This window comes from Pollachius pollachius (assembly GCF_949987615.1).
Source record: "Pollachius pollachius genome assembly, chromosome: 10".
NCBI classification, from domain to species: Eukaryota; Metazoa; Chordata; class Actinopteri; order Gadiformes; family Gadidae; genus Pollachius; species Pollachius pollachius.
Genome location: NC_136943.1, coordinates 6458228 through 6482815, shown reverse-complemented (window position 1 = coordinate 6482815; position 24588 = coordinate 6458228). Strand labels below are relative to the sequence as shown.

At 49.0% G+C, this 24588-nt stretch overlaps 3 protein-coding genes across 5 annotated transcripts in view; 2 read left to right on the top strand and 1 right to left on the bottom strand.

Annotated features, from left to right (window-relative positions):
* The window catches only part of atp8a1 (ATPase phospholipid transporting 8A1), a 104007-nt gene extending 97367 nt beyond the window's left edge, over window positions 1-6640 (top strand). For all 3 annotated transcript variants that reach the window (XM_079744612.1, XM_079744610.1, XM_079744611.1), the window contains 4 exons: window positions 37-125; window positions 627-719; window positions 1984-2075; window positions 3551-6640. In XM_079744612.1, coding sequence (XP_079600738.1) covers window positions 37-125; window positions 627-719; window positions 1984-2075; window positions 3551-3648 — 372 coding nt within the window. In that variant the 3' untranslated portion in view covers window positions 3649-6640. The remainder of the gene's footprint in view (window positions 1-36; window positions 126-626; window positions 720-1983; window positions 2076-3550) is intronic.
* A 1572-nt stretch (window positions 6641-8212) lies between these two features.
* shisa3 (shisa family member 3) lies at window positions 8213-10207 on the bottom strand (the record flags this gene model as incomplete). Its single annotated transcript, XM_079745492.1, has 2 exons — window positions 8213-8924; window positions 9931-10207. The coding sequence occupies 2 exons, from the start codon at window positions 10205-10207 to the stop codon at window positions 8323-8325; spliced, it is 879 nt and encodes a 292-aa protein (XP_079601618.1). The 3' UTR covers window positions 8213-8322.
* Window positions 10208-12208: 2001 nt separating this feature from the next.
* bend4 (BEN domain containing 4) lies at window positions 12209-24013 on the top strand. Its single transcript, XM_079745053.1, has 6 exons — window positions 12209-13033; window positions 15988-16593; window positions 17749-17840; window positions 18113-18139; window positions 19385-19625; window positions 20785-24013. Exons 1-6 carry the CDS (start codon window positions 12478-12480, stop codon window positions 21072-21074), a joined length of 1812 nt encoding a protein of 603 aa, XP_079601179.1. The 5' UTR covers window positions 12209-12477; the 3' UTR covers window positions 21075-24013.
* The last annotated feature ends 575 nt before the right edge of the window (window positions 24014-24588 follow it).

Here is a 24588-nt window from a genome sequence, read left to right as displayed (position 1 = left end):
TGTGTGTGTGTGTGTGTGTGTCTCTCCCTCGGTCAGGCGGACATGATGTTCAGCTCGGGGGTCTTCTGGACTGGCCTGGTCTTCATCCCCACCACCTCGCTGGTCTTTGACGTGGCCTACAAAGTGTAAGTCTCTCCCTATCCCCCTCTAGTCTCTGGTCTCTCCTCTGGGGCGTGTGGGGGGGGGGGGAACCCATCCCGGGTTCCCACGAGCCTGACATCCCCCCCTCCCCCGGACGGGAAGTGGTGCATCATGGGAAAGAGTGTTTTTAATGAGTGCTATCCACGGGTTAGGCGAGCCCCGTCCAGGATCACAGTTGTTACCGGCGCGTCAAAAAGAAACCTCTGGAAAGGGTCCTATAGATTACCCTCCCTTCACACCTGGGCCCCGGGGGTTAGTGGGTTCAGGCGATGGTCTGATCCGAATCGCCGGTTTTACTCAGGGTCACACAGGGAGTAATGGTTGGGATAATTCTCAATGTCCTGTATGTGTGTGTGTGTGTGTGTGTGTGTGTGTGTGTGTGTGTGTGTGTGTGTGTGTGTGTGTGTGTGCATATGTGTACGTGTGTGTGTGTCTATGCCTGTGTGTGTGTGTGTGTGTGTGTGTGTGTCTGTGCGTCTCTATAGTGTGAAGAAGGTGTGTTTCAAGACCCTGGTGGACGAGGTCCAGGAGTTGGAGGCGCTGTCTAAAGACCCCGGAGCCGTCGTCCACGGCAAGAGGTACGGTGCACAAATCTCTCTCCGCCGGAGCCCTTTAGTGTGTTCCCCTCCTCAGGGGCCCTCCGATAGGGCCCTGTGTCAACCACATAGAAACTCAAACACATCAGGGGCCACATGCCAAAGTAGATTTAGCTGTACAATTATATGTGTGTGTACTTGTGTGTGTATATATTTATATACATGGCCCCTTGAGTTCAGAATGCGTGAATTGATAAAGTGTCTGGGAACGGGTTTCTCACTGCCACTAGCAATTTGCACCGAGGTGGGTGGGTATGGTCGTTCTATACGTTTCAATGTTCCTACACATTCGACGCGCCCGTGCAGACCTGAAACCGTACCCCTCACAGAGACACACGCAGGGCCATTACAGTTAGAGAACCCCCCCATTCGACCCGCTCAGCTCACCATGTCCTCCGTACGTGGTTCAGACCATGTGTAGGAGATGGTGCACTGCACACACTCACCGCCTTCAAAGCGTGGAATTGTTCCGCCAGAAATCAGGTGTTTGTTTTTAATAAGTTTATTTTTTTTCAAATAAAAGCCTGGCCCGAGTATCACCACAGCGGCCCCCCTCTCAGGTGGGTCGGGGCCCGCTCGGCCGGCCTGGGGGCCCGGGGCCCTGCGGTGGGCATTAGCACGGGGGCAGATCAGTGTGAAATCTCCTGCCCGCTGAAAGCGATCCCCCAGCCTGGCGAGCGGCCCAGACCCAGCAGGCCCCAGGGCCCGGGGCCCGACCGCGCCCTGCTCCCTCGCTCGCTCTCACACACACACATGCGCACACAGAGACACACACACACGGAGAAACACAGAGAGACACACACACAGAGAAACACACACACACACACAGGCTCTCACGCACACATTACGCTTCATGCGAGCACTTTGGCAGATGCTCATTTAATTAGGAGGGAGCAAACACTAAAAAAGAGCCACACCGCCCCATAAATCCACAAGACTTCCTCGTAGCGCACGCACACACACACACACTAACCGAGGCCCACCGACAGGCGCGCTCCTCCGACCGGCTACCGCGCACGGCGGCAGCCATTCATACATTTCAGTAGCGCGCGGCCGGCCGTGTAGCCTCCCTACATGGTCTCCTCTCCACGGCTCCTGGCTGCCGGGCCTTCCTGTTCGCCCAACGGTAGTGGGGACACTTGATGTACGGGTCATTAAACCTGCCTTCAGGGCTCTGCTGGAGGCTAACTCACTGTGTGTGTGTGTGTGTGTGTGTGTGTGTGTGTGTGTGTGTGTGTTCTTCCAGTCTGACGGAGCGGGCCCTGCTCCTGAAGAACGTCTTCAAGAAGAGCACCGTCAGCCTGTACCGCTCCGACTCCATGCAGCAGAACCTCCTCCGTGAGTTCCCCTCCTTCCTCCTCGCTCTCTTCCTTTGCTCCTTCCCTTGTTTACTCCTTTATTTCTTTCCTTCTTTTTACCTTTCTACCATTTAATGTCTTCCTTTACTTTCCTTTAGTATCTTCCCTTACTTCCGTTCCTCCTTCCTGGTTTTCCTTCGTTCCGTCTTTCTTTCTCTCTTTCCTTCTATCTTCCATGCTCTTTCTTTCTTCCCCCCTCTCTGTTTTTCTTTCCTCCTCATACCAGACCACCCTCGCTTCGCTCCCATCGCCCCAGGGTGAAGGCACCCCACCGTTAGCTCCCCTCCCCCCGGCCCCACCTCATCCCAGGGTTTAGATCTCCGTGATTAATCTCCATTCAAATCAGGGATGGGAGGAGGGGGGAGGGGGGTGGGGTTAGCAGGCAGTCAGGGGAAACAGGAAGCGTGTCGCCCCCCGCCGACTCTGGAGGAGAAGAGGACGTCTTCCTCTTCCTCCTGTCCACCCCCCCCTCCCACCACAGTGCTGTTATTCGCATGTCCCCCAGCGGACCGCTGCAGGAAGTGCCCATCTATAATCCTGTCCTCAAGGCTGTTGGCTCGGCTCCCTGTAGCCCGGGGCCGCCCCCCGCACTAACAGGGCCTCTCATAGGATGTGCAGTCGAACGCACACTGCATGGTTTGTGGCTTTAGTCAGTGTCCGTTTTTTTTGGTGTGTGTGTGTGTGTGTGTGTGTGTGTGTGTGTGTGTGTGTGTGTGTGTGTTGCTCTGTGTCTGTTTCTCTGTTCTTTTTCTGTTCTTATATTGTGTGTTGTGTTAGTTTTCCTTGCGTGTCTCAGGCGAGGCGTAGACTCCGTAGTGTGTGACAGCTCTATCTCTCCCAGTTCTACCAGTAGAACTACAGAATCTAACCCTATCCCACTAGCACCCCCCCCCCCCCCCCCCCTTGTAGAAGGGCCCCCCCTCCATTGCTTTGCCCCCCCACTTCCTTCCCCGTGTGGAGTGCCTTGAGTGCAGTTCTCTTAAAACCTTAAAGAGCCCGATAACAAAACTCACTCGCTGCGCTGTTATTTCCCACAATGCACTCCTCTCAGCGGGCGACCCTTTGACCGCGCCCGCTGCCCTCCAGGTAGTGGCCGAGTCATTTGACACCTGAAGGTGAGTCCAGGGGTCGAAGGTCAGAAGGGCATCCTAGACGCTAGCCTGAGATATAGTGGGAACCCTACTAAAGGAGATAGGAGACAGGGCTGGCAAAACGTCCTTTACTCTGAGAGACTTCATTTAATTTATTCATTTAAAGTTTGTTTAATTTATTTAATTTTCAATTCATGTTATCTTCTGTTAAGCTCTGTTTTCTTTTAAGTGTGTTGGATTCATTTTAATGGACGTTCTGTGTTTAAGTCAAGCTGATGTGTCCTCGTCATGTCGCCTTCCCACCGGTTCTGTTTTGGTGCGTCTTTACACTAACCCCTCCCTCCCTCCCTCCTTCCCCCGGCAGACGGCTACGCGTTCTCCCAGGACGAGAACGGCGTGGTGTCTCAGTCGGAGGTGGTGCGCGTGTACGACACTACCAAGCAGCGGCCAAGCGAGTGGTGAGGGTCGCGCTTCTCCTCTTTTTCGGCCGACGCCATCTTTTAAAAAAAAAAAAAAAAACCCGACAACGACGTCATCAACGGCCGTAGCGTCACTTGCGGTTGGTTTGGGAGCGGAGGGCCGCGATTGGTCGGTGAAGAGTCGACCCCGCCCACACGATACAGGAAGCGTCCGACCTGACTAGGCGGGCGCTGGAGATGTGACATCTGTCTTGTTCTACTTTTAAAAAAAAAGAAAACTATGAAAGGGATAATTGATAAGGAGTGACGTGTGTTGACTTGCGTATTCACTATGCTGTTGTTGTGTGTCCAGCAGACATAATGAGCACTGTGCTTGCACTCTTTGTTTGTTTGTTTGTTTTTGTTGTTTTTGTTTTTTTTGTTTTTGAGTCTGCGGTCTGAAGTTCCTGACTGTTGTAGCACTGTTGGTCAGGGTCAAACTCTCGCCTCCCATTGGATGAGAGGAAGAAAGGTAGACAAAATCATTAATGTTGAGCCAAAAAAAGTTTAAAACGCCTCGTCGGATTGAAATTCGAATTCTTTGTATCGCCATTGTACTGTTAAGTGTAAAAGAGAAAGGAAGAAGAGAGGGAATGGGGGATTCTGTTCCAGGTCACACAGAGTATGGGTCCTGTCCACGGATTGCCAAAGAGCAGTCGTATATACAATCACCTCCAAATCTCAGACAAGAAGGGAAGAAAGTGAAAATGAACCACCAACCTAAACCAAATATAATCCCACCCTCGAGTGTATTCCAGCCCTAAATGGACCACTTCAGACCAGACGCTTTTAACTGTGTTTAACCCATCCCTGTTTTTGTTCTGCACTTCCAAACACACGTCTCATAAGGCCTTACATACATCCACAAATAGTTTTTCCGTCGCTCTTCTCATATGTTTTATTATATTATTATTATTATTATTATTATTATTATTATTATTATTATCATTATTATTATTTTGAAAAAAGCGTGTAAATACTGTGCCTGGTTCTAATATAATTCTACGTAGGCCTATCCGTTTTCTCTGAGTTTGAATCGTCAGCCTAGTTGACGTCTAGAGCCTCACTATGTTTTACACAGCAGCCTGATTGCTCGTGACTAGTAATTGCATTCCACACATTACTCGGCTGCAACAATCCCAATGGTGCCTAACCAGTCCTCTTTTCCCCCGTTAGACCACCTTAGCCAAGAATAGTTTAGCGTAGCCAGCTAGCGTAGAACAGTGCTCCTCACTCTCTCACACACACACACACACACACACACACACACACACACACACACACACACACACACACACACACACACACACACACCTATTGAGTAGACAAGCCCACCCCCCACCACAGTATTGTACTCGTACAACGTGACATGTGAAATACACATTGAGTGCCTTGTGGCACGTTATAACAAAGGATAAAGGATAACGTTTGTTCTCACGAAGTTGTAACTGGGAACACTGGGAGGGGGGGGGGTCGTTCAGTGGTGTTGTCGAATTTCTGTCTGCTTACATCGGTGGTGGCTCTCTATTTCGCCGTAGTGTTTCCCTTGACATGGATTGGATTCCTCCAACATAAGTGCCATTAGCTTAAGGGAGAGAGGAACGGTAGTCAGGAAACTCCACCCGTGTCGGCACTACTTGGTCTCTATAGTTATTTTGTGAATTTGTATTTTTATAATGGAGATGTATGGATTTTGCATCGACTGGCTTTGTAACGAATCGTTCTCCGTACGTTTTTTGTTCTTCTTCTTCTCTCTCAAACTGAACCGAATGAGAAACCTGAGCTTTCTTAAATGTACCGTGGTTATTATTAATATGGATATAGCTTTGTTAATTTATAAATTGGACTACTTGTGTCTGTGCGAATGCTTTTTCTTCTCCCCATGGGAGATTGTTTTCTCTGAAGGAATGAGTGTGTGTCTATGTGTTGTCTGCATGTGCATGTGTGCGCACATAACCAGTGTGTGTATGTGTGTGTGTGTGTGTGTTGACTCTTCTCCTGTGCATAACATATATGTATGTATGCCTTGCATGTCTGTTTCCTTAATGTGAGGCTGGGAACTGTGGACTTTTCTCTCTCGTGGCAACCTATCAGTGTATTTGTGTGTATTTGTTTTGCGCGCACGTGTGTGTGTGTGTGTGTGTGTTAACGAGTGCGCATGTGTGTGCTCACGCCGGCCTGTGTGAAGACGCTTGCTCTTACTGTCTGTTTGCACGAATCCAAGTATAGGAACGGTGTACTGCTGTCCGCTGATGCAGAGCCCATTTGGGTCTGTGTCTTAAGTGAGTGTGTGTGTGCTTGTGTGTGTGTGTGTGTGTGTGTGTGTGTGTGTGTGTGTGTGTGTGTGCTAGAAAGGGAGATGTTGCACAATGCACTCAATGTAACTCCTCAGTAGTGGATACCTGGTATCATCTGGTCATGGGTTTTTCTTTGGTGAATATTTATTTGTTTTTTCTAACTTGCGTTCCTCATGCAACGTTTTTTGCGACATAACAAAATGGATTCTGGTTTTTGCTTCTGTTGGGTTCTGTTTATTTGTTCAGCTTCGGGCAAAACAAAATAGGGGTTTGTTATGCTGCGCTTTTGTTTCGTGTTCGGTTCGGCTTCTATCCGCCGTGAAAACCTCTAAAAATGCTGAATGTTGATCTTGTGTTTGTGGACGGGCTCGCACTCTTGGCTTTTTTCCGGAAACATGAAAACACGTTACGGTCCCTAGCCCCCCCCCCTCCCTTCGTAACAGCGGGGGTGAGGGGGCCGCATGAGTGGACTAGGATAAAATCAGTTCCTTAGTTAAATGTGTATTGTACCACTCCAATTCTCACTCAAGTATTGGTCACTTTACAAAAGAAAATGCACTTTTACATTTTTTGGTGTTTTAATATTTTGTTTTCATATGCCATTTTGTTAAATGATTGTTCTGCATGTTGGGGACTGCAAACTTTTAAGTGTTGTCTTTTACTGCCATGGAGGACTCCTGAAATAAACTTTACAAACAACTCGTAGTGTCGTTGCGGCTAATCGTGTTTTTGTCCTCCACCAAACGCATGCCGTGCACTTTGGTTCCCGCCCTCGTCGTAAAAGCGCACGTGTGTGGTCACAAACAGGACACACAGTGGCGTGCGAAGCTAAACAGGAAAGGCAGGGAAGAGGCGTAAAAAATAACCACTGCCTGGCTCACCCAACAAACAAGTCCAGCCAGTAGAGTCTGTGTTCTGTTACACTCCCATAATTACTGCGGCTGAATAATTAATTCCTGTTTCCAGCTATGGTAAAATTAAAATGAATGTAGGGTTTCCAAATTTTTCTAATAATGTTTTATATTTGATTGTGTGTGGGTTTGGATTATTTTTGGATTTGAACAGAGTTGATCAATACTCTGAGCCTCTGGATAGTAATATAGTTCTAACTATTCAATGCTGAATTAAAGGAATATAATGGTACAAATCGTTTTTTGTGCTTGACATACACCTTCAACGAAAATCTGTACGTAAAGGACGATTGCCTAACCTTACGAAAAACAGAATAAATCAAGTCTCAACCGCTATGGCTGCTGCGTACACCTCCACACAGACCCACGGCCCACATTAAACCGGAGGGGGGGGGGAACTGCTGCATACGGGGCGAGGACTAATAACAACGTCCAGGCCGCTGGAATGTGGCGGCGGGTGGAAGCATCAGCAGAATGCTCTTAAGACAGTGATTGCCGGGTCTATTTCACACTCAAATAGCTGCGGGAACAGAAAGGTCTTTGTGAGCCCATGGTGGTCTGGGGAGGGGTGGGCCCTACCTGTTGATGCAACCCAAACCTATCTCTGGGCCCAGTTGTTTTAGACACTGTGGCCGTGGCATGCCCGCTGAACATCGACAATGACTGATCCTCACTGCTGCATTCCTGCACTCAAATCTGCCGAGAGAGAGCGAGCACCAGGCAGGTAGTGAGCTGTTAGTGTGGAGCCTGGGTGACCCCACGGCCGTCTGTTTGCGTTGGAAAAGTGAACAGACGCTTGGCTCACGCTCGCGAGTTGACCTTTAGATTGGTCAAAGAAAGCAATAAAAAAAAAGGGATGATTCATGGTTTGACCAGACCCTTCCTTTATGACCGTAAATGGTCGAGGTGCCGTTTTATTCACAGGTTTTGAGGAATAGTTATTACACCCCGGCTCTGTTGTCTTTTCGCTCTGTCCAAATACCGCATGGTGTTGTGAAAGAAACGCTCGGGACTGCCAGTGTTTACTATTCGACCCCGACTCGATCTGAAGTAGTTCCCCTCCTCAAACTTTGTTTTGTGTGAATATTACACACTCGTATCAAGAATCATGTAAACCTTTTTATAGGGCATCAAAAGAAGAAGAGAGAGATGTAGGATATACCGGGGACGGTTGAAGGTGCATACCATACAAAGCCAGCACTGTGTGTGTAGTAATTTCACTTTTATTACAAAATAATAGTTCCTGCGCTCCGACACAGCCGTACAAAACGCTCAGCCACTGGGCTCGGCGATTTCAAAGTCTTCCAAGCTTAAAAATCTGTTTCAGCAGCTCCGTAATCCCGGCCTTTAGTCCCTCATACCCCCCTAATTCCATGGGTTCAACCTTAGCAGGCTGGCCCACTGTCTCCCGGCCCGTTAGTTTCTATTGGACCGTGTATTGGCTGCTTCTCCCCCACCGCCAGAGCCCCGTCAGCTCTGTCCGAAGTCCGCGAAGCCCTTGGCCCCGGCGTAGGGGTCCGGCGGCAGGGGGAAGTAGTACTGCCGGGGCAGCAGGAAGCCCTGTCCCTGGGAGGGGTGGGCCAGCATGGGGGCCTGGTGCATCTGCAGCTGGGTCAGGCTATGTCCGGAGGCCAGGGCGTGCTGGTGGTGCTGCACGCACCCCGACGCCGCCGCCGCCATCGCCGGGTTGGTGTAGGGCGGGGGCGGGGGCGGGGGCAGCAGAGTCTGGGGCGCGTGCGAGGAGGAGTGGAGCGTCGCCGACGACGACATGGTGGCCGTCACCAGGCAACCGCCGGAGAAGCGGCGCACGGAGCTGCCGGCGCCGGCGGAGCTGGAGCTGGTGGTGGCCGTGCTGGACTGGCGCGACGGCGTGCGCAGGCTGGGGGCCGCGCTGGTGAGGATCATGGGGATGGTCTCGCCGCCCTGGCAGCTCCGCAGGGAGAAGCGGATGGGCTGCGGCGTGGGCTGCTTGGGCCGCAGGCAGGTGCAGCAGTACACGGCCACCAGGGAGCCCACCACCACAAAGGCCACGAAGATGCTGCCCACCATGAGGAAGGGCACGTAGATGGGCTCTGGGGGGACGAGGAGACAGGTGGGGTAGGGTTAGGGTTAGGGTTTTCTCCAGGGGATGATGGTTTAGCTAGGTGGATGATTAATAGAAGCTGAATTATTGTGTGTGTTTCCACATGGTTTTTTCAGGTAATGTGTGTGTCGGTCTATTTGAGGTAAGTTTTTTTTATTAATCGACGTTTAATTCAGAAGTAAGGTTAATCTGACACTGAGGAAAGTCAGTTTTGAAATGTGTCGTTAAACAATGGTTTAAAGGCTATTGACTTCTGTTTTCAATATCACTTTTTGTAAAAAGAATAATATTTCCATGTAACCCAATATGACCATGTTGGGTTATTATCATTTTAGAGCTTTTCTAATACAAATATTTACTTTATAAAAGTGTCTTCATAATAAATTCAAAACACTTTATTTGTGTATTACAAAAGACAAATGGAGATAAATGAATAATAAATATAATGCATAAATTTGTAGAAGTATTTGTAACATGATTTGTCTTGTCCTTCAATAATAGGTAAATAAACTCATGTGCTGTCTTTATCAACCTTCCAAACTGTTGCTTTTTCCTTGTGGTGCCTAGTGGAATCCACCCGGTGAATCTTTAAATCATTCATTTCAATAATGTGCCAAAGCATTTCATACAAATCCTTTTGGACAGAGCAGCTGACCACTAATTTATTACATAGCTTTTCCAAATCTTGGAACTAAAACATTTTTAAATGATTACAAAACATCGTGTAGCCTACAGTAGGCCCTCCTATACAACTTTCAATAGTTCAATAAGATCCAATGCGTTGAAGTGAATGAAATGTATATTTCACACACAGCAGCAGCACTAATGTTTAATCTCCCCTCACGCTCTTATCCAACTTTTAATAGTTGAATGAGACCCAATGAGTTGAATAAGTGAATCAAATGTGTATTCCGCACACAGCAACAGCGCTCATGTTTAATCTCCCCTGCCCTCACACTGTGATGAAGAAGTCTGACGGCAGTAAGTGAACTCACGGGCCGCGAACTCGGTGCTGTCCAGCTCCCGGTCGTTGGTGCAGGTCCCCTGGTCCAGCCGCGCGTCCACGGCGGCGCAGCAGTACCGCAGGGCGCAGGAGCCGCAGCACACCGTGGCGTCCGTGGTGTCGAAGTCCTCCGGGCACTGGAAGCCCTCATGGTAGTTCCCGTGCCCGTCCAGCCACCCGTGGCAGTACTCCCCCTGTGCGTCGGATATCCGTAGATTCCAGGTCAGATAGCCCAACAGCAGCCAGCGGAGCAGCCCCCTACCCGTCATCCTTTTACTGGTCACTGTGTCCCGCCGGACGCTGGAGTGTGAGAGCTGGTGTGGAAGTGGATCAAAACCATCTCATTGCGATCGATTCCCGACCTGACCCTCCTCATACAAGCTCATCACTTGGGGATCTCCATCACGTTTTGAGTTTTGTTCACTTAGTGAGTCGATTTTATTTCGTTTTTGTCATAAATCGCACGTGTAAAACCACCCCGACCAGACTCCTCTTCACGGCTGTCCCGGTGAATCACTCCTCGAGTCCTCCGATGACATTATCGCTCTTCTCATCAAACGGTGCCAGAATGAATCAAGCTGTGTATATGCACACACCCACACACACTTGACTGACTACCACCGCGATGCTATCTCTGGAGGACGAGTGGAAACCACTTTCTGGAAGTAATCCATGCCGTTGTTGTGGTTCTCCTCCGAGTGAAGACGCGGTGTGTGTGTCGATCCGCTACTCTCCGCGCGCTGCAGTCGGCTGGCCGCCTCGTTTGAATTCTGTCGCTTTTGTTGATTGACTCCACGGGCGCGCGCGCACCCCATTGACCAGACGTGCGCGTCCACATCGTTTGTCGACCAATGGTCAGAGCGCGGGGTTGTGGCTTAGTGAGAACGTCTGGTTCATGCAGACACACAAACAATTTGGGCAATAATCCATAGTTTGGAATTTGTAAACCATAACAAAACATAAAAAACATTGAAATAGAAATAACTATCTTATATTTTTATTTGTATTCATTTATTTTTACTCATTGTATCGCACCTGCCGAGCAGTTTATATATATATATATATATATTTTTTTTTTAGGAGATAAGTTCAGTAAACATCTACTCTAGTAAATACCTTGATAAATTGGAGCTGTCAACAACTTGTGCCTTTGCGCCAGACACTTACATAACCAATTGACCAGGCGCCCCCATGCGGTAGACTACACGAACTGTCCACTCCATGTTTAGAAAATAATATAAATAAATAAAAAAAGAATTATAAAAAATGTAAGCCCATAGACCTTAACCCACCCAAGATCTAACATCTAGGGCAACTATTCAGTGGCTTGGGTAGGCGCCAATTTCCAAAACTAACCTAACCAACACTATTTTGCATGTATGCCAATATGATGAGAATAATGTAATTAACTCATTTGATTTGTTTTGTTACGAGATCTCTCTCTCTTTGTATGTTGTAAGTATAGGCTGGAGAGAGACTTTAAACGGGAACTGTATTTTCTGTGTGTTCGCGTACGTGCGCGCTGGTCTGCGTACGCGCGTGTATATGCGCGTGCGCATGTGTGCGTGTCTGTGAGGTAACTTGTCAAGATATCAACTCGTAACAAACATCCTAACTCTATTTTGAGGGTTATTAACTCAGGATAAAGTTCCCGCCTGACTACTGTGTAACTGTCCCTCTCCTTCAGAACCCCACAGGCTCTGTTCTGCGCACGCATTCACAATATTCTGGCTACTGGCGCTCGCCTTCTGCTCGCAACAACAGGATGTGAATGTGTGACTGAATGCACTCCGCGCGCAGAGCCTGAAGGTTGCACGAGCCACACGACACGTGCACCACCTGCGCCCGGTGCATGGTCTTCCTTCACGTTTTGTGGAGATCATACAAGTCCGACATCAGACACATCTTCGACACTTCTTCGACACTTCTAGGCCTTCCAATGCATTTCAATCTCAGTACGTGTTGATACATTTGGGGATGGGGGGGGGGGGGGGGGGGGGGGGGGGCAGACGCTGCCATTCAATAATTAGGAGAAGCTTTTAAAGCAAATTGATCAATTTGTCGTCCGATAGTCCGTGTGCATATCAATGAAACCGTTTCCAAACCAGAATCGTTTTAAACACACGCTGGCTGGCAGGGAGCCCGTGAGACTTGTGCAGGTGTGCGCGCTGCAGACGTGTGTTTTGTCTACAGCAGCAGCAGCACCATTTTAACAACAGCGAGCAGCGCGGCTACGCAAGTCCCGCCCGCATCACCCTCGGCCCAGTGGTTTAACAGCAGCGTACCCGGCTGGGGATTGGAGCCGCAGCCTGTCTGTAGATGAGCCCACCCTTCGTCTACAATGTACACGGAGCAGGGGGACCGAGCCAGACGGTGACGAGAACAGGTCCTCGGTCATTACCAGCCGCCTGTCACCCGACGAGGACTCCACACCGCCGCCAGCAGACACACGCCTCCGCCGCGACACTCAATCATAATCATAATCATAATAATAATAGTAATTATTATTATAATAATAATTGCCCTAATAACCACCGCGATGGAAAGAGACATGCAGCCCGCAGAAGAGGGGCCCTGCGCGCCTAAGATGTGCAGACAACAACAGCGGGGTCCGTGCAGCAGCCTCAAACCCTTCCAAAGTAAGCGCTCGGCGGGTAAGTCGCGCTTTGACAGGTCGGCTGTGGTGGAGGTTCCCCTCTTCGGTGGCGGCGGTGGTGCCGATGAGGTTGGCGGCGGCGGACAGCATCCCTTCAGTTACAACCCCGGGCAGCCGCATCCCTTCACCTCGTCGCATCACCAACAGAGGGTGCAGCAGCAGCAGCAGCCACAGCACCACCAGACCACCGCCACTATCAGTAGTAGCCAGCAGCATCACGCGGCTCCACCACAACAGCAGCATCGCTTCCATTGCAGTGAGAACAGGCCCAGCAGTAGAGCCGCGACGTCCACCTCGGCAGCGGGGAGCAGCGCGGCCGGCTGCCCCCAGCGGCACCCCGGGGGCGGGGAGCGTGGAGCGCCGCGTCCCGACGCTGGCTTCTCACCTGGGAGAGCCGCTCTGGTCGCGTCCCCAGACTGCAGCTACGGTATCAGCTCAGGTACCCGAGACTTGTTGAGTAGGCTGATCAGTGATTTCAAGTATTCGAAACAAGACCGGACTACCATGGTCAGAAATGTACTCGTAACATGCTTTTTATTATGTTATCTTTTTTTTTTAAATGTATTATTAGTGTATTTGTAGATACTTTTTTTTTTTTAATGATCTATAAAATAAGATTCCATTTACAGGACCAAACTATTCATACATAGTTTGAAGCGGAGACTACACTTGGTGGCAGCACACTGGATCATATGTTTATCCTCCATCTCTAATGGCTATCATTAGTTAACCGTAGTGCCTCCTTTGTCTAACGTTGCTCGTGTTTTTCCATCTTCTTCTCTGTTCGCAGTGATTGATTTTGTGGTGCTGGTGGTGGGGTTGGTTGGTTGGAGGGTTGGGGGGCTTGGTGGGGGGGGGGGGGGGAATGGGGTTATGTTCCACTAATCAAAAAATGAGATACTTCAGTTGCATGTGCACGTCCCCACCGGCGCTCAAGAGCATTGTTTAATGATATACGTCTGAGCGGCCTGTAGTGTGTGTGTGTGTGTGTCTGTGTGTCTGTGTGTGTGTGTGTGTGCGCGCGTGTATGCGCGTGTGTGTATCAAAACGAACCCACAATGAGAGATGAAAGCAATGGACCGAATCTCTGCAGTCACTAAATTAAACATTTGACGTCTCATCAGGCTAATCAGATATTAATCTCGTTATAACGTCAGCTGCTGCAGCGGACTGGATTCGCTGGCGGTTACTCTGTCTCCGCAGCCAATCAGACGCTCAATCTACAACAGCTCACAATCTATATTAGTCTACACATGAGACAGGGCTGTGGGAGTGGAGCACGGTGCGATTTAAAGAAGAGGAGAGGCCTGTCTGCCTTCTAGAGAGAGGGGGAGAGAGGGGGAGACATAGAGACAGATAGAGAGGGGCAGAGAGAGAGAGGGGAGAGAGGGGGAGACATAGAGACAGATAGAGAGGGGCAGACAGAGAGAGAGAGAGTGTGAGACAGAGAGAGTTGGAGAGAAGGCGAGACAGAAAGAGAGAGATAGAGACAGAGCCAGGGGGGAAAAGAGAGAGAGAGAGAGGGGGGGGGGAGAGGGGGAGACATAGAGACAGAGAGAGAGGGGGGAGAGAGAGAGAGTTGGAGAGAGGGTGAGACAGAGAGATAGAGAAACAAAGACAGAGCGAGGGGGGGAAAGAGACAGAGAGAGAGAGCGAGAGAGGAAGAAAGAGAGACACAGAGATAGGGTGAGAGGAAACAGAGAGAGATGAATAGACAGATACCGACAGAGAACGACAGACAGACACAAACAAATTGACAAAGTAAAAGAGAGGCAGCAAAGAGGGAGCAATCGATAGCCGTAGATAGAGAGCGAGAGATAAACAGAGAAAAAGGAGCAACAGAGAGTTACATAAGTGAGGTACGAATGAAGGATATACCAGCGAGATCACAGCGACGTGAACTACATTCAGAGGCCCCCAGAACTCAGAGAGTTGTGATTAAAATAAACGGGGCCTCTGCCGTGCATGATGTTTCTTTAATGACATTTTATGAGGCTTCAGCACATCCACCGAGCCTGTCGGAGGGGGGGCATGGGGGGGGGGGGGGGGGGGGGCAATATCAAACACATCTCGCTGGGAACATGGAGACGGCACGCATATTAATAAACACGGCACATCTGCAGCAGTCTGATAGACACGTCCCGACGGCTGGAGACACATCCAACACGGTCTCTATATCTGTGTGTGTGTGTGTGTGTGTGTGTGTGTGTGTGTGTGTGTGTGTTTGTGAACGTGTTTGAGTGTGGCTGTGTGTCTGTGTGTGTGTTTGTGTGTGTGTGTGAGTGCGTGATTGTGAGTTTGTGTGTGTGTGAGTGATTGTGAATGTGTGTGTATCAGTGTGAGTGTGTGTGTGTGTTTGTGTGCGTGCGTGTGTGCGTGCATGCACGTAAGCGGTTAATGCCTACGTGCCACCGACCCACTCATAATTGTGTGAGGTGGACGTGTGAGATCATCTCATTGGAGGGGGGTGCTTCTTGCTCAACAGCTTCAAGCCGATTTCTGTCCGAAGAGGTTCACAGAAATACGCTTCCTCATTCCTGTTGTGTCCTTTCTTTTAATTGACTTTATTTTATATGAAGGAGCAATACAGATCGAATAGCTTTTCAATCCAAACAAATATGAACAGTTTAACAGGCAGGGTGGACTGGAGATAGGAAACCGTTTCGAAACGCCTGACACCTAACCTTTGTTGTTGCTGCTGTTGATAAATCTGCGGCATTAATATGGTACAGGAAACCGACCTGCTGTGGTATGTGTCACCCTGACACCCGACGCCTCACATCCTGAGTACAGGTCACATTTTTTGCATGCAGCCAACGGGTGTATAATAGAGTGATGATAATGGGTGTGTAATAGAGTGATGGTTTATAATATAGAGCAGGTTGGGGGGTTTCAAACCCAGAACCTTTTGAATGGGAACCCCCTAACCACTAAATAGTCCTGCCTCCCTTTCTCTCTCCCACTCTCTCTCCCCCTCTCGCTCTCTCCCTCTCTCTCTCTCTCTCTCTCTCTCTCTCGCTCTCGCTCTCGCTCTCTCTCTCTCTCTCTCTCTCCCCCTCTCGCTCTCTCTCTCTCTCTCTCTCTCTCTCTCTCTCTCTCTCCCCCTCTCGCTCTCTCCCTCTCTCTCTCGCTCTCTCTCTCTCTCCCTCTCTCTCTCTCTCTCTCTCTCTCTCTCTCTCCCCCTCTCGCTCTCTCTCTCTCTCTCTCTCTCTCTCTCTCTCTCTCTCTCCCCCTCTCGCTCTCTCTCTCTCTCTCTCTCTCTCTCTCTCCCCCTCTTGCTCTCTCCCTCTCCCTCTCTCTCTCTCTCTCTCTCGCTCTCGCTCTCGCTCTCTCTCTCTGCCTTCGCGACACCACTAACCCTGGGCAGAGTAACCAGCGTTGTTCCGTCCCCAGAGAACCGGCTGATCCTCGACGCCTTCGCCCAGCAGTGCAGCCGCGTCCTCAGCCTCCTGAACAACGGTCGGCTGATGGAGCCCTCCTGCTCCACCTCCTCCTCCCCCACCATCAAGCAGGAGGACGGGCCGGGGGGCCAGCCCATGGACTCCTCCTTGGGGACGGGCCCCACGCCGCCCCAGGAGGAGAGCTGCTCCACCACCGACCCCGAGGGGGAGGCGCAGCGCAGCCAGTGGAACCAGCAGCAGACCTCCGCCTTCCTGCGCATCTTCACCGACTCCCTGCAGAACTACCTGCTCTCCGGGCCCAAGCCGCTGAAGGGCCAGGGCCTGATGGGCCAGCCGGGGGGCCCGGAGGTAGAGCTGTGCCCGGTGGCGGAGCCCGGGTCCGGGGTGTCCCCTCACGGCCACCAGGCCCTGGGAGGCTGGAGCTCCCCGGCGCCGTCCGAGTCGTACCTTCACCCTTCGTCCACTCTGCCCGAGGAGGAGGAGGAGGAGGAGGAGGAGGAGGAGAGCTGCTGTCCCCGCTGCCTGGAGTTGGAGCAGGAGGTGCTGTCTCTGCAGCAGGAGAACGAGGAGCTGCGGAATAAGCTAGAGAACATACCAGGTGAGGTGGGGTTGTCTATGTTGGCTGCTGGTAGAGATGTGTTGGACCTCCTTTAGGGGTGTAGGTATGCGTACGTTTTACACGGAATGGAAAGGCAGGTTAGGTGGCAGGGTTCCTACAATTCTACTATACAATACACGTTTAAGATCTATAACACATTCTTTCTTTCAACTCATCTTCTCCTCTCCTCTTGTATGAAGGCCCTTTCAAAGTGGAGATACATGGGAAACATAAGAATTCAACAGCTGGCATTTATTTCCACCATTTCGAGCACGCTTTTATTGAACCTTTATGAAGTACAGTGGAAATTCATAGTCTAAAAAATCTCTTTCAACGTTTTTAATTTTCACGTGTTTATTTTCTCGAGCTAAGTATTGGCACCCCATAAAATAATCACCTCAATCCAAGTATCACAACATGAACTATTTTGCCAGGGTAGCAACACCGTCAAAGAGATTCCCGCTGAACAGAGGCTTTGGTTAGACGAGAGAGGAGGCGAGAGGAGGATATTAGGAGGCCCTATCTCAAGGGCCCGTTTAGGGGAACTAGGTTGAGGAACTAAAGAGGGGACAAACGGTTCATATAGAGGTGAACTATAGTTAGTAGAAATGTGAGACACTACAGTTCAATGCAAGGTTAGGTCTCAAAGGGCTTCAAGGGCCCATTTCCAGTTCAATTAGCGGGGAACTCCTAACCTAAGGCCAAAAGAGCCAGTGGGAAAAGGCGGGAAACCCTGGGAATGAGGAGTGATCCAATCTTCTACGGTGACTCATAACCTATTCTATACTGTCTATTTTGGAGAAGATGATTACACTTTTACAATTTGGGGGCGCCTTAGGAATAAAATGGGTGCTGAATTTGATACCTGGCTGCCATCAAATTCAGATTGCATAGTCAAATAATGTAGATTGATAGTATGTGTGCCCCAGACCTTGTTTTCTATTTCATTATCTTCCTTCTATCGCTGTTCATTGGTTAATGGCGCACTGGCACTAACGTGAAACTAGCTTGCAAGCTTATATGCCCCTTAACTCCCTTTATTCCTATGCAGACATTTACAGGTTCAGCAAAGCACATATATTCATAGTAAAACGGCAAAAAGATGTATCCTTGAATGAATAATAACCTACGTATAAACGGTCTATTTTGATACAGCGCCGTGTCAGAATGTTCTGGACTACTTCCGGTCGGTCCTGCAGTTCCACAACCAGCTAGTTCAGCCCATTGCAGAGGAGCCGCTGACAGAGGTAACACCTAGCTTACATCAGACTGACTCAGACTCAAGCGTTACCTGTTTCTGGCAAGCATCTCCAATTTCATACCATTTGCTGTATGGAATTGGGCCCTGTGTATTGATTTGGGTAGTTTGCTGAAGGTACGTGTGTTAAGCCAAACGTTAAATAAGAGAAATATAAATATGATACATGGGGTATATAAATTGTATATACTTTCATAAGATAATGAATGCAGAATCAAATCAAATGTGAGATTAAAGAAACTTACTTACTTACTTTTACAGGAAGAAGAACGGCAAACAGTCTTTGAGGTTGGTGTTTTATTTTTATTTCAAACTACCTGTTGCAACGAGAAGCCTAAATATTTATTATTATTTCAGTAAAAGTTTTTGGGTCAAATTTTGAAATGCCTTTTACAGTTTACATATTGAATACATGCTATATTTATGATTGAATAGGACAAAAACTGTAACATTTGACAGTTCTTTATTTCATGCAATTTAAAATTGCATTCAATATGGAGTGCATAGACATTAACATTTTCTGTATTTTTTATGTACATCAAAGATAGTATCACATACACATATGTGTTACAACACACATATTGGACAAATAATTCTTAAGGAACATGATGGTATGAACAACTTTGAGCTCACTTCCACACACCGTTTCAAAGGCCGCAACCCCACTGAGGCCTGACTCTTTGAGTCACCTCAGGATTTACCCCCCCTCTCACTGTCTCCCCCCCCTCTCACTGTCTCCCCCCCCTCTCACTGTCTCCCCCTCCCTCTCACTGTCTCCCCCCCCTCTCCCTGTTGCCCCCTCCCTCTCCCTGTTGCCCCCTCCCTCTCACTGTCGCCCCCTCCCTCTCACTGTCTCCCCCTCCCTCTCCCCGCCCCCTCCCTCTCACTGTCGCCCCCTCCCTCTCACTGTCTCCCCCCCCTCTCACTGTCTCCCCCCCCTCTCACTGTCTCCCCCCCCTCTCACTGTCTCCCCCCCCTCTCACTGTCGCCCCCTCCCTCTCCCTGTCTCCCCCTCCCTCTCACTGTCGCCCCCTCCCTCTCCCTGTCTCCCCCTCCCTCTCCCTGTCTCCCCCTCCCTCTCCCTGTCTCCCCCTCCCTCTCACTGTCGCCCCCTCCCTCTCACTGTCTCCCCCCCCCCTCTCCCTGTCTCCCCCTCCCTCTCACTGTCTCCCCCTCCCTCTCACTGTCGCCCCCTCCCTCTCTCCGCCCCCTCCCTCTCCCTGTCTCCCCCTCCCTCTCACTGTCTCCCCCTCCCTCTCACTGTCTCCCCCTCCCTCTCACCGCCCCCTCCCTCTCCCTGTCTCCCCCCCCTCTCACTGTCGCCCCCTCCCTCTCCCTGTCGCCCCCTCCCTCTCACTGTCGCCCCCTCCCTCTCACTGTCTCCCCCTCCCTCTCACTGTCGCCCCCTCCCTCTCCCTGTCTCCCCCTCCCTCTCACCGCCCCCTCCCTCTCACTGTCTCCCCCTCCCTCTCACCGCCCCCTCCCTCTCCCTGTCGCCCCCTCCCTCTCTCCGCCCCCTCCCTTCCTCTCCAGGGCAGCAAGCAGCTCCTGGGGAACTACCCTCTGTTCATCACCAACAAGCAGTGGGACGAGGCCGTCAACTCCTCCAAGAAGGACGGCCGCCGGCTGCTGCGCTACCTGATCCGCTTCGTGTTCACCACCGACGAGCTCAAGTACTCCTGCGGCCTGGGCAAGAGGAAGCGCTCCGTCCACTCAGGGGAGCCCGGCCTGGAGCGACGCCCCCTCAACCCGGTCAAGGTCAGCTGCCTCAGAGGTGAGGGGCGATGATGATGATGGTGGTTGTGGTGGTGATGATGGTGAACATTAGGATACTGATGATGGTGTCGCTGAGGATGACGTTGATGTTGATGATGTCATTATAATGATGACGGTGTTGATAACGATGATGATGGTGAAAAGGATGAATTAATTAATTGAATAATAGTTAGTAAGTACTCAAAGGCACTAAGAAAATAAAAGTCCCAGTAGTAGGCCTATCAAACAAATGTATATAAAAGTCCCACTCAAACATTAGTAAGGTACACAAAGTATCAGAATAACAGAGATAGAGTTAAATATTAAAGCTATTTTAAAAAGGTGCGGCTTGACCGATGTTTTAAAGGAACCAAAAATGTAAATAATAATATAGCTGCAAGCAGCATTAACCGGTGTCAAGCATGCAGCTGTGTGCTGCCACCTGCTGCATACAATTAAGGAAATTGTGAATTATATTGGAGGTTACTTTAGGTAAATAACTCATAGTCGAAAATGCGACCCTTCTGCCTATTTTCTCCATGTGAGATCGCGCCCCCAATTAAACCAAAGCGCCCCTACAGCTGGAAGTAGCCAACCTATGACAGTGATTTTATTTCATGCAATTTTTCAGACCAGACTGCTGGAAATAGCTTTAACCTATACCAGCCCATTGCAGCCAACACAGTGTGTGCAAGGCCTGCATCCTCTGCTGCTAGTAGTAGATCATAGACTCAAGGATTGTGCCTTCACTGCCGGAAGCAGTAGACCATTGCTTAATAGTAGACCATAGACAAGCTGTTTCCTCAGACCACATCAGATGTTAGGTGCGAGTATCATTCGACCCAGGGATCTTCTGCTTGCAAGCGTGTACTCTAATCGCAGAGCTACTGATGGCCAATTAGCAGCAGCTGCGGCTTTTTTCGCAACCCCATGTAGCCCCCACCGCCGCCATTTAAATGAATGAATGAACTGCAGTTTTTGCCGCAACGCCTGGCACTCACACTGTCTGGTTTTAATGGGAAAAATGGGTTCCATGTAGGGTAAATGTACATGTAGGATATGTAGGGTATAGATGTATGTATATCCACAAATGTATTCATTTATTAACCTATTCATCAGGTCTTAAAAACACAAGCGCCTTGATTTCCCTCTCTTTCTCTCCCCCCTCCCTCCCCCAGAGTTCATACGGATGCACTGTGCCTCCAACCCCGACTGGTGGATGCCGTCGGAGGAGCAGATCAACAAGGTGTTCAGCGACGCGGTGGGCCACGCCCGGCAGGGCCGCGCCGTGGCCAGCTTCCTGGGCGGCGGCGGCGGCGGCGGCGGCGGCGGCGGCGGGGGCGGGGGCAGCAGCGGCGGCAGCAACAGCAGCACCAGCAGCCTGTACATGGAGGGCTACGACGCACACCTGGCCCAGCCCGACGAGCTCTACCTCAAGGGCTGCCACAACGGCGGCCAGGCCGACTAGAGGCCGAGTCAGGGCGGGTTCAGGCTGAGTCAGACCGAGTCAATGTGAATTCAGACCGCATCAGGCTGAGTCAGGGTGAATTCAGACCGAATCAGGCCGAGTCAGGGTGAATTCACACCGAATCAGGCCGAGTCAGGGTGAATTCACACCGAATCAGGCCGAGTCAGGGTGAATTCAGACCGCATCAGGCCAGGTCAGGGTGAATTCAGATCACATCAGGCCGAGTTGAGGCGAATTCAGACCGCATCAGGCCGAGTTGAGGCGATTTCAGACCGTCTCAGGCAGAGTCGGGATGAATTCAGACCCAATCAGTCTGAGTCAGGGCGAATTCAGACCGAATCATGCTGAGTCGAGGCGAATTCAGACCGAATCATGCTGAGTCAGGGCGAATTCAGACCGCATCAGGCTGAGTCAGGGCGAATTCAGACCGCATCAGGCTGAGTCAGGGCGAATTCAGACCCATCAGGCTTTGCGGCGATTAGTGCTAACTGCCGCAGTGATGTGGGAGTCTCACCTCATTTGTTTGACGTCATGTTGGGAACTTAAACGACTCCTCCATGACAGGGTTGTAGAGCACTGGAAAGGACAACACGGCGGCGATCAGTCTCTCTTCCATTCACAATAATACAATGCTGACGCCACATGGTAAACAAGGTCCTTCTTCCCGCGGGAATCTTCCTGTCTGATCGCCTACTTGCATGATTGGCTCCCACAACGTGACATCAGGTTGTTTCTCCAAAAGTTGATTCTGTTTCAACTTTTCACCGCAATCGGCTGCATTTTATTTTCAGAACCAAACGCAGAACGCACTACCCCCATGCAAATGAATGGTTGATTTCGCCTGATTTGGTCTGAATTAGCCCTTTAACATCCATGCTTTGCATTCATGGTTCTTCTTACGTCAGTGATTATGCACGCAGACTGCCAGACAAGATTTTACGGGGCATAAATCTGTTGCCATCGGGTGATTTTTATCATTATGAGAGGATGATTGGGTTAATCGCATTAATTTGATCTACCAAACCAGATCCACAATGTTGTCAGTGCTGGCATAAATCAACCAGCAAATGTAGCCCGTGTAGCAGATCTCCCCTGTTCCCCGTCCCCCCATGGCAACCTTCCAGTGCCCTGCAGTGTGGGGAGATGTGTGGAGAGGGGTACACCAGCTCCAGGGATCCAGATGATGAGAGTGTTCTTTAGTCGTCTTACTGTGCTATTCAACACAGGTGTATGAATCAGCCTGTTGAGTCATTGGAGTCATTGGAGTAGACTTTTTAACCTGAACCGTATTATTGTATAAAGAATGACCGTTATCTGTCACTTTACATGGGGGAAAAGGGGAGGGTATCGTTGAAGCATTCCAGAGACACTTCGATCCAATGTATCTACTTTTACTGTTAAGATATTTTCAAAGTTGTCAATTTTTTTGCGTAGTTTTGTACATTGTTGTCTTTTTTTACATTATTTTGTTACAAGCGAGCCTTGGATTTTTACATAAGAAAGATGGATTGTCTTCCATGTGCATTTTCTTTCATGAGCAGTTGGGTCATATCAGTTTTTGGTAAATGTATAACTGGACCAAAATAGACAAGTGAGACTGTTCAATCTCTTCGTTGTTTTTTTTCAGCATTTTAAAACTATGCCTTCAGAGTATTACAGTTCAAAAGTCATCAATGGGAGTTGAGTTGTTCGACCCAGTGTCAAAGTCCTTCATTTGAAGTGTATCTGAAGCTACACACTTACTTTAGGCCGACACTGAGCTAAAATATAATTTGTGTATTCTCTCAGTTCGGATCCAGATGGCTTCAGTCGAGTGACGCCCTCTCATCACCTCCTCAGCTTTAGTGCCTGTAACAACTGAAGGAGCTACACGTCATGTTTTCCTACCCCCTACGGTAAATGTCCAACATAAAACACGTTGTGTTATTTAGTTTACATGTAAGGGAACAAACAGTGACCCCTGGAGGAGTTTAAGAAAAGATCATCGTTTCCTCTTGAATCATTCCAGTAGAAGGCTAGTGGGAAACAGATTTTTATGAATCAATGATAACGGGCCTCCTACCATTGCGTTATATAGACTTGAAGAACAAAAGCATTGTTTTATACACTGTGTGTCTTATAATAGTTACCGTATCAGACATGTGTTTTTACATTGACTTTTGAGGGCAGAAAAACAGAAGTGGCAGTAATACATAAGATTGTATCTCAGTTCAGTTGTCTGAAATTTTATTTAAATAATTGTATTATTTTTTTATCATGGATTACATTAGTTCTATTCTATAATGTATTTGAAAACCACCTGCAGTTTATATATTGCTTTGTTTTTAATCACTGTGTGTAACCAAACTTAGCTTTTGGAATCTGAAATACCTTTTAGACTAGAGGTTATTGAGAATGTATGTGCACTCAATGCAGTTTGTTTCTAGTGTGCTAGGATGCTAGTACTAGTATTCGGGACTGCCAGACTGTCAATGAATAATGATATGTTTCAGAGGTGATGTGTTTGCAGCTAGAGAAATGTGTTGCTCTGAAAACATGCATACTGCAACACCACCACCACCACACACATCTTAAAGCTCTCTTAATTGTGGGACTAATTAGCAACAAGATGGTATCACATCTGTTTTTGTACACCCAGATTTGTCCAATGTCTGACTTTCCCAGATTTAGTACTAGCCTTCAAGCTGATAACATAAACCCGCTAACAAGGGAGAAATAAACACCAGTTCCTAGTAAACTTTATAAATATATATTATATTAATGTGTACAGTGTTGCTGTATACTACTGAATGAAGTAGAAAAGTGCCACAGAACTTTTGCCGATTAGTTTCTGTAATCATATACTGTTCTGAATGTGAGCATTTATATGTGCTATCTTTTATCCTCCAAAGTTGCTGTGTCAACACTGTGAAATGTCAAGTTGTTTTTTTACGAAACAATTTAAATAAGACTTTGATTTTTATTTATTATGAAATAAAAATGTAATATCTATCAAAATTCATGGTAGGCTACAATGATTTTCTGTGATATGGGAGAATGAGAATAGAAAAACAGAAATAGCTAGTGTAGAGAATTGGGGTAGATGGAAAGGCCCCTTTCTGTCAATTTATTTGATCCCTTAACAGTTGAGGTTTAATCCTTGTGTGAAAATACAGTAAAGAGGTTTAAGTGGTTCTTAAAAATACATCTAATAGATCAAGAACAAACCGTCCTTGGCCACTAGTTATAGTAAACAAGCAGCTTTCCTTCCCATGCAGTTTCAGAATGGCTGCTATTGCAAAATAAGTACACTGTAACAGGCCTACATTGATGCAAATAGTGTGGTGAATGACGAGCTGTTTGTCTGCCAGAGGAGGGCCAAGGGAATTCGATTGGATCTACACGAAAGCGGTGGGGTTTGCAATCAATGCACAGCACGGTGTCCGGTTTATCAGGGCAAGGTTACCGGGTTGACGAGCCCATGCATGCATAGGCGAACCAGCATCAATCTCTCATAATGCGGTACGATAGTTGG

Bases quoted from the DNA above. Each gene is read 5' to 3' on its own strand.
- bend4 (XM_079745053.1), top strand. From the start codon at position 12,478: ATGGAAAGAGACATGCAGCCCGCAGAAGAGGGGCCCTGCGCGCCTAAG. The intron at 13,034-15,987 runs GTACCCGAGACT...TTCCGTCCCCAG, and splicing joins CAGCTACGGTATCAGCTCAG to AGAACCGGCTGATCCTCGAC. The intron at 17,841-18,112 runs GTAACACCTAGC...TTACTTTTACAG, and splicing joins CAGAGGAGCCGCTGACAGAG to GAAGAAGAACGGCAAACAGT.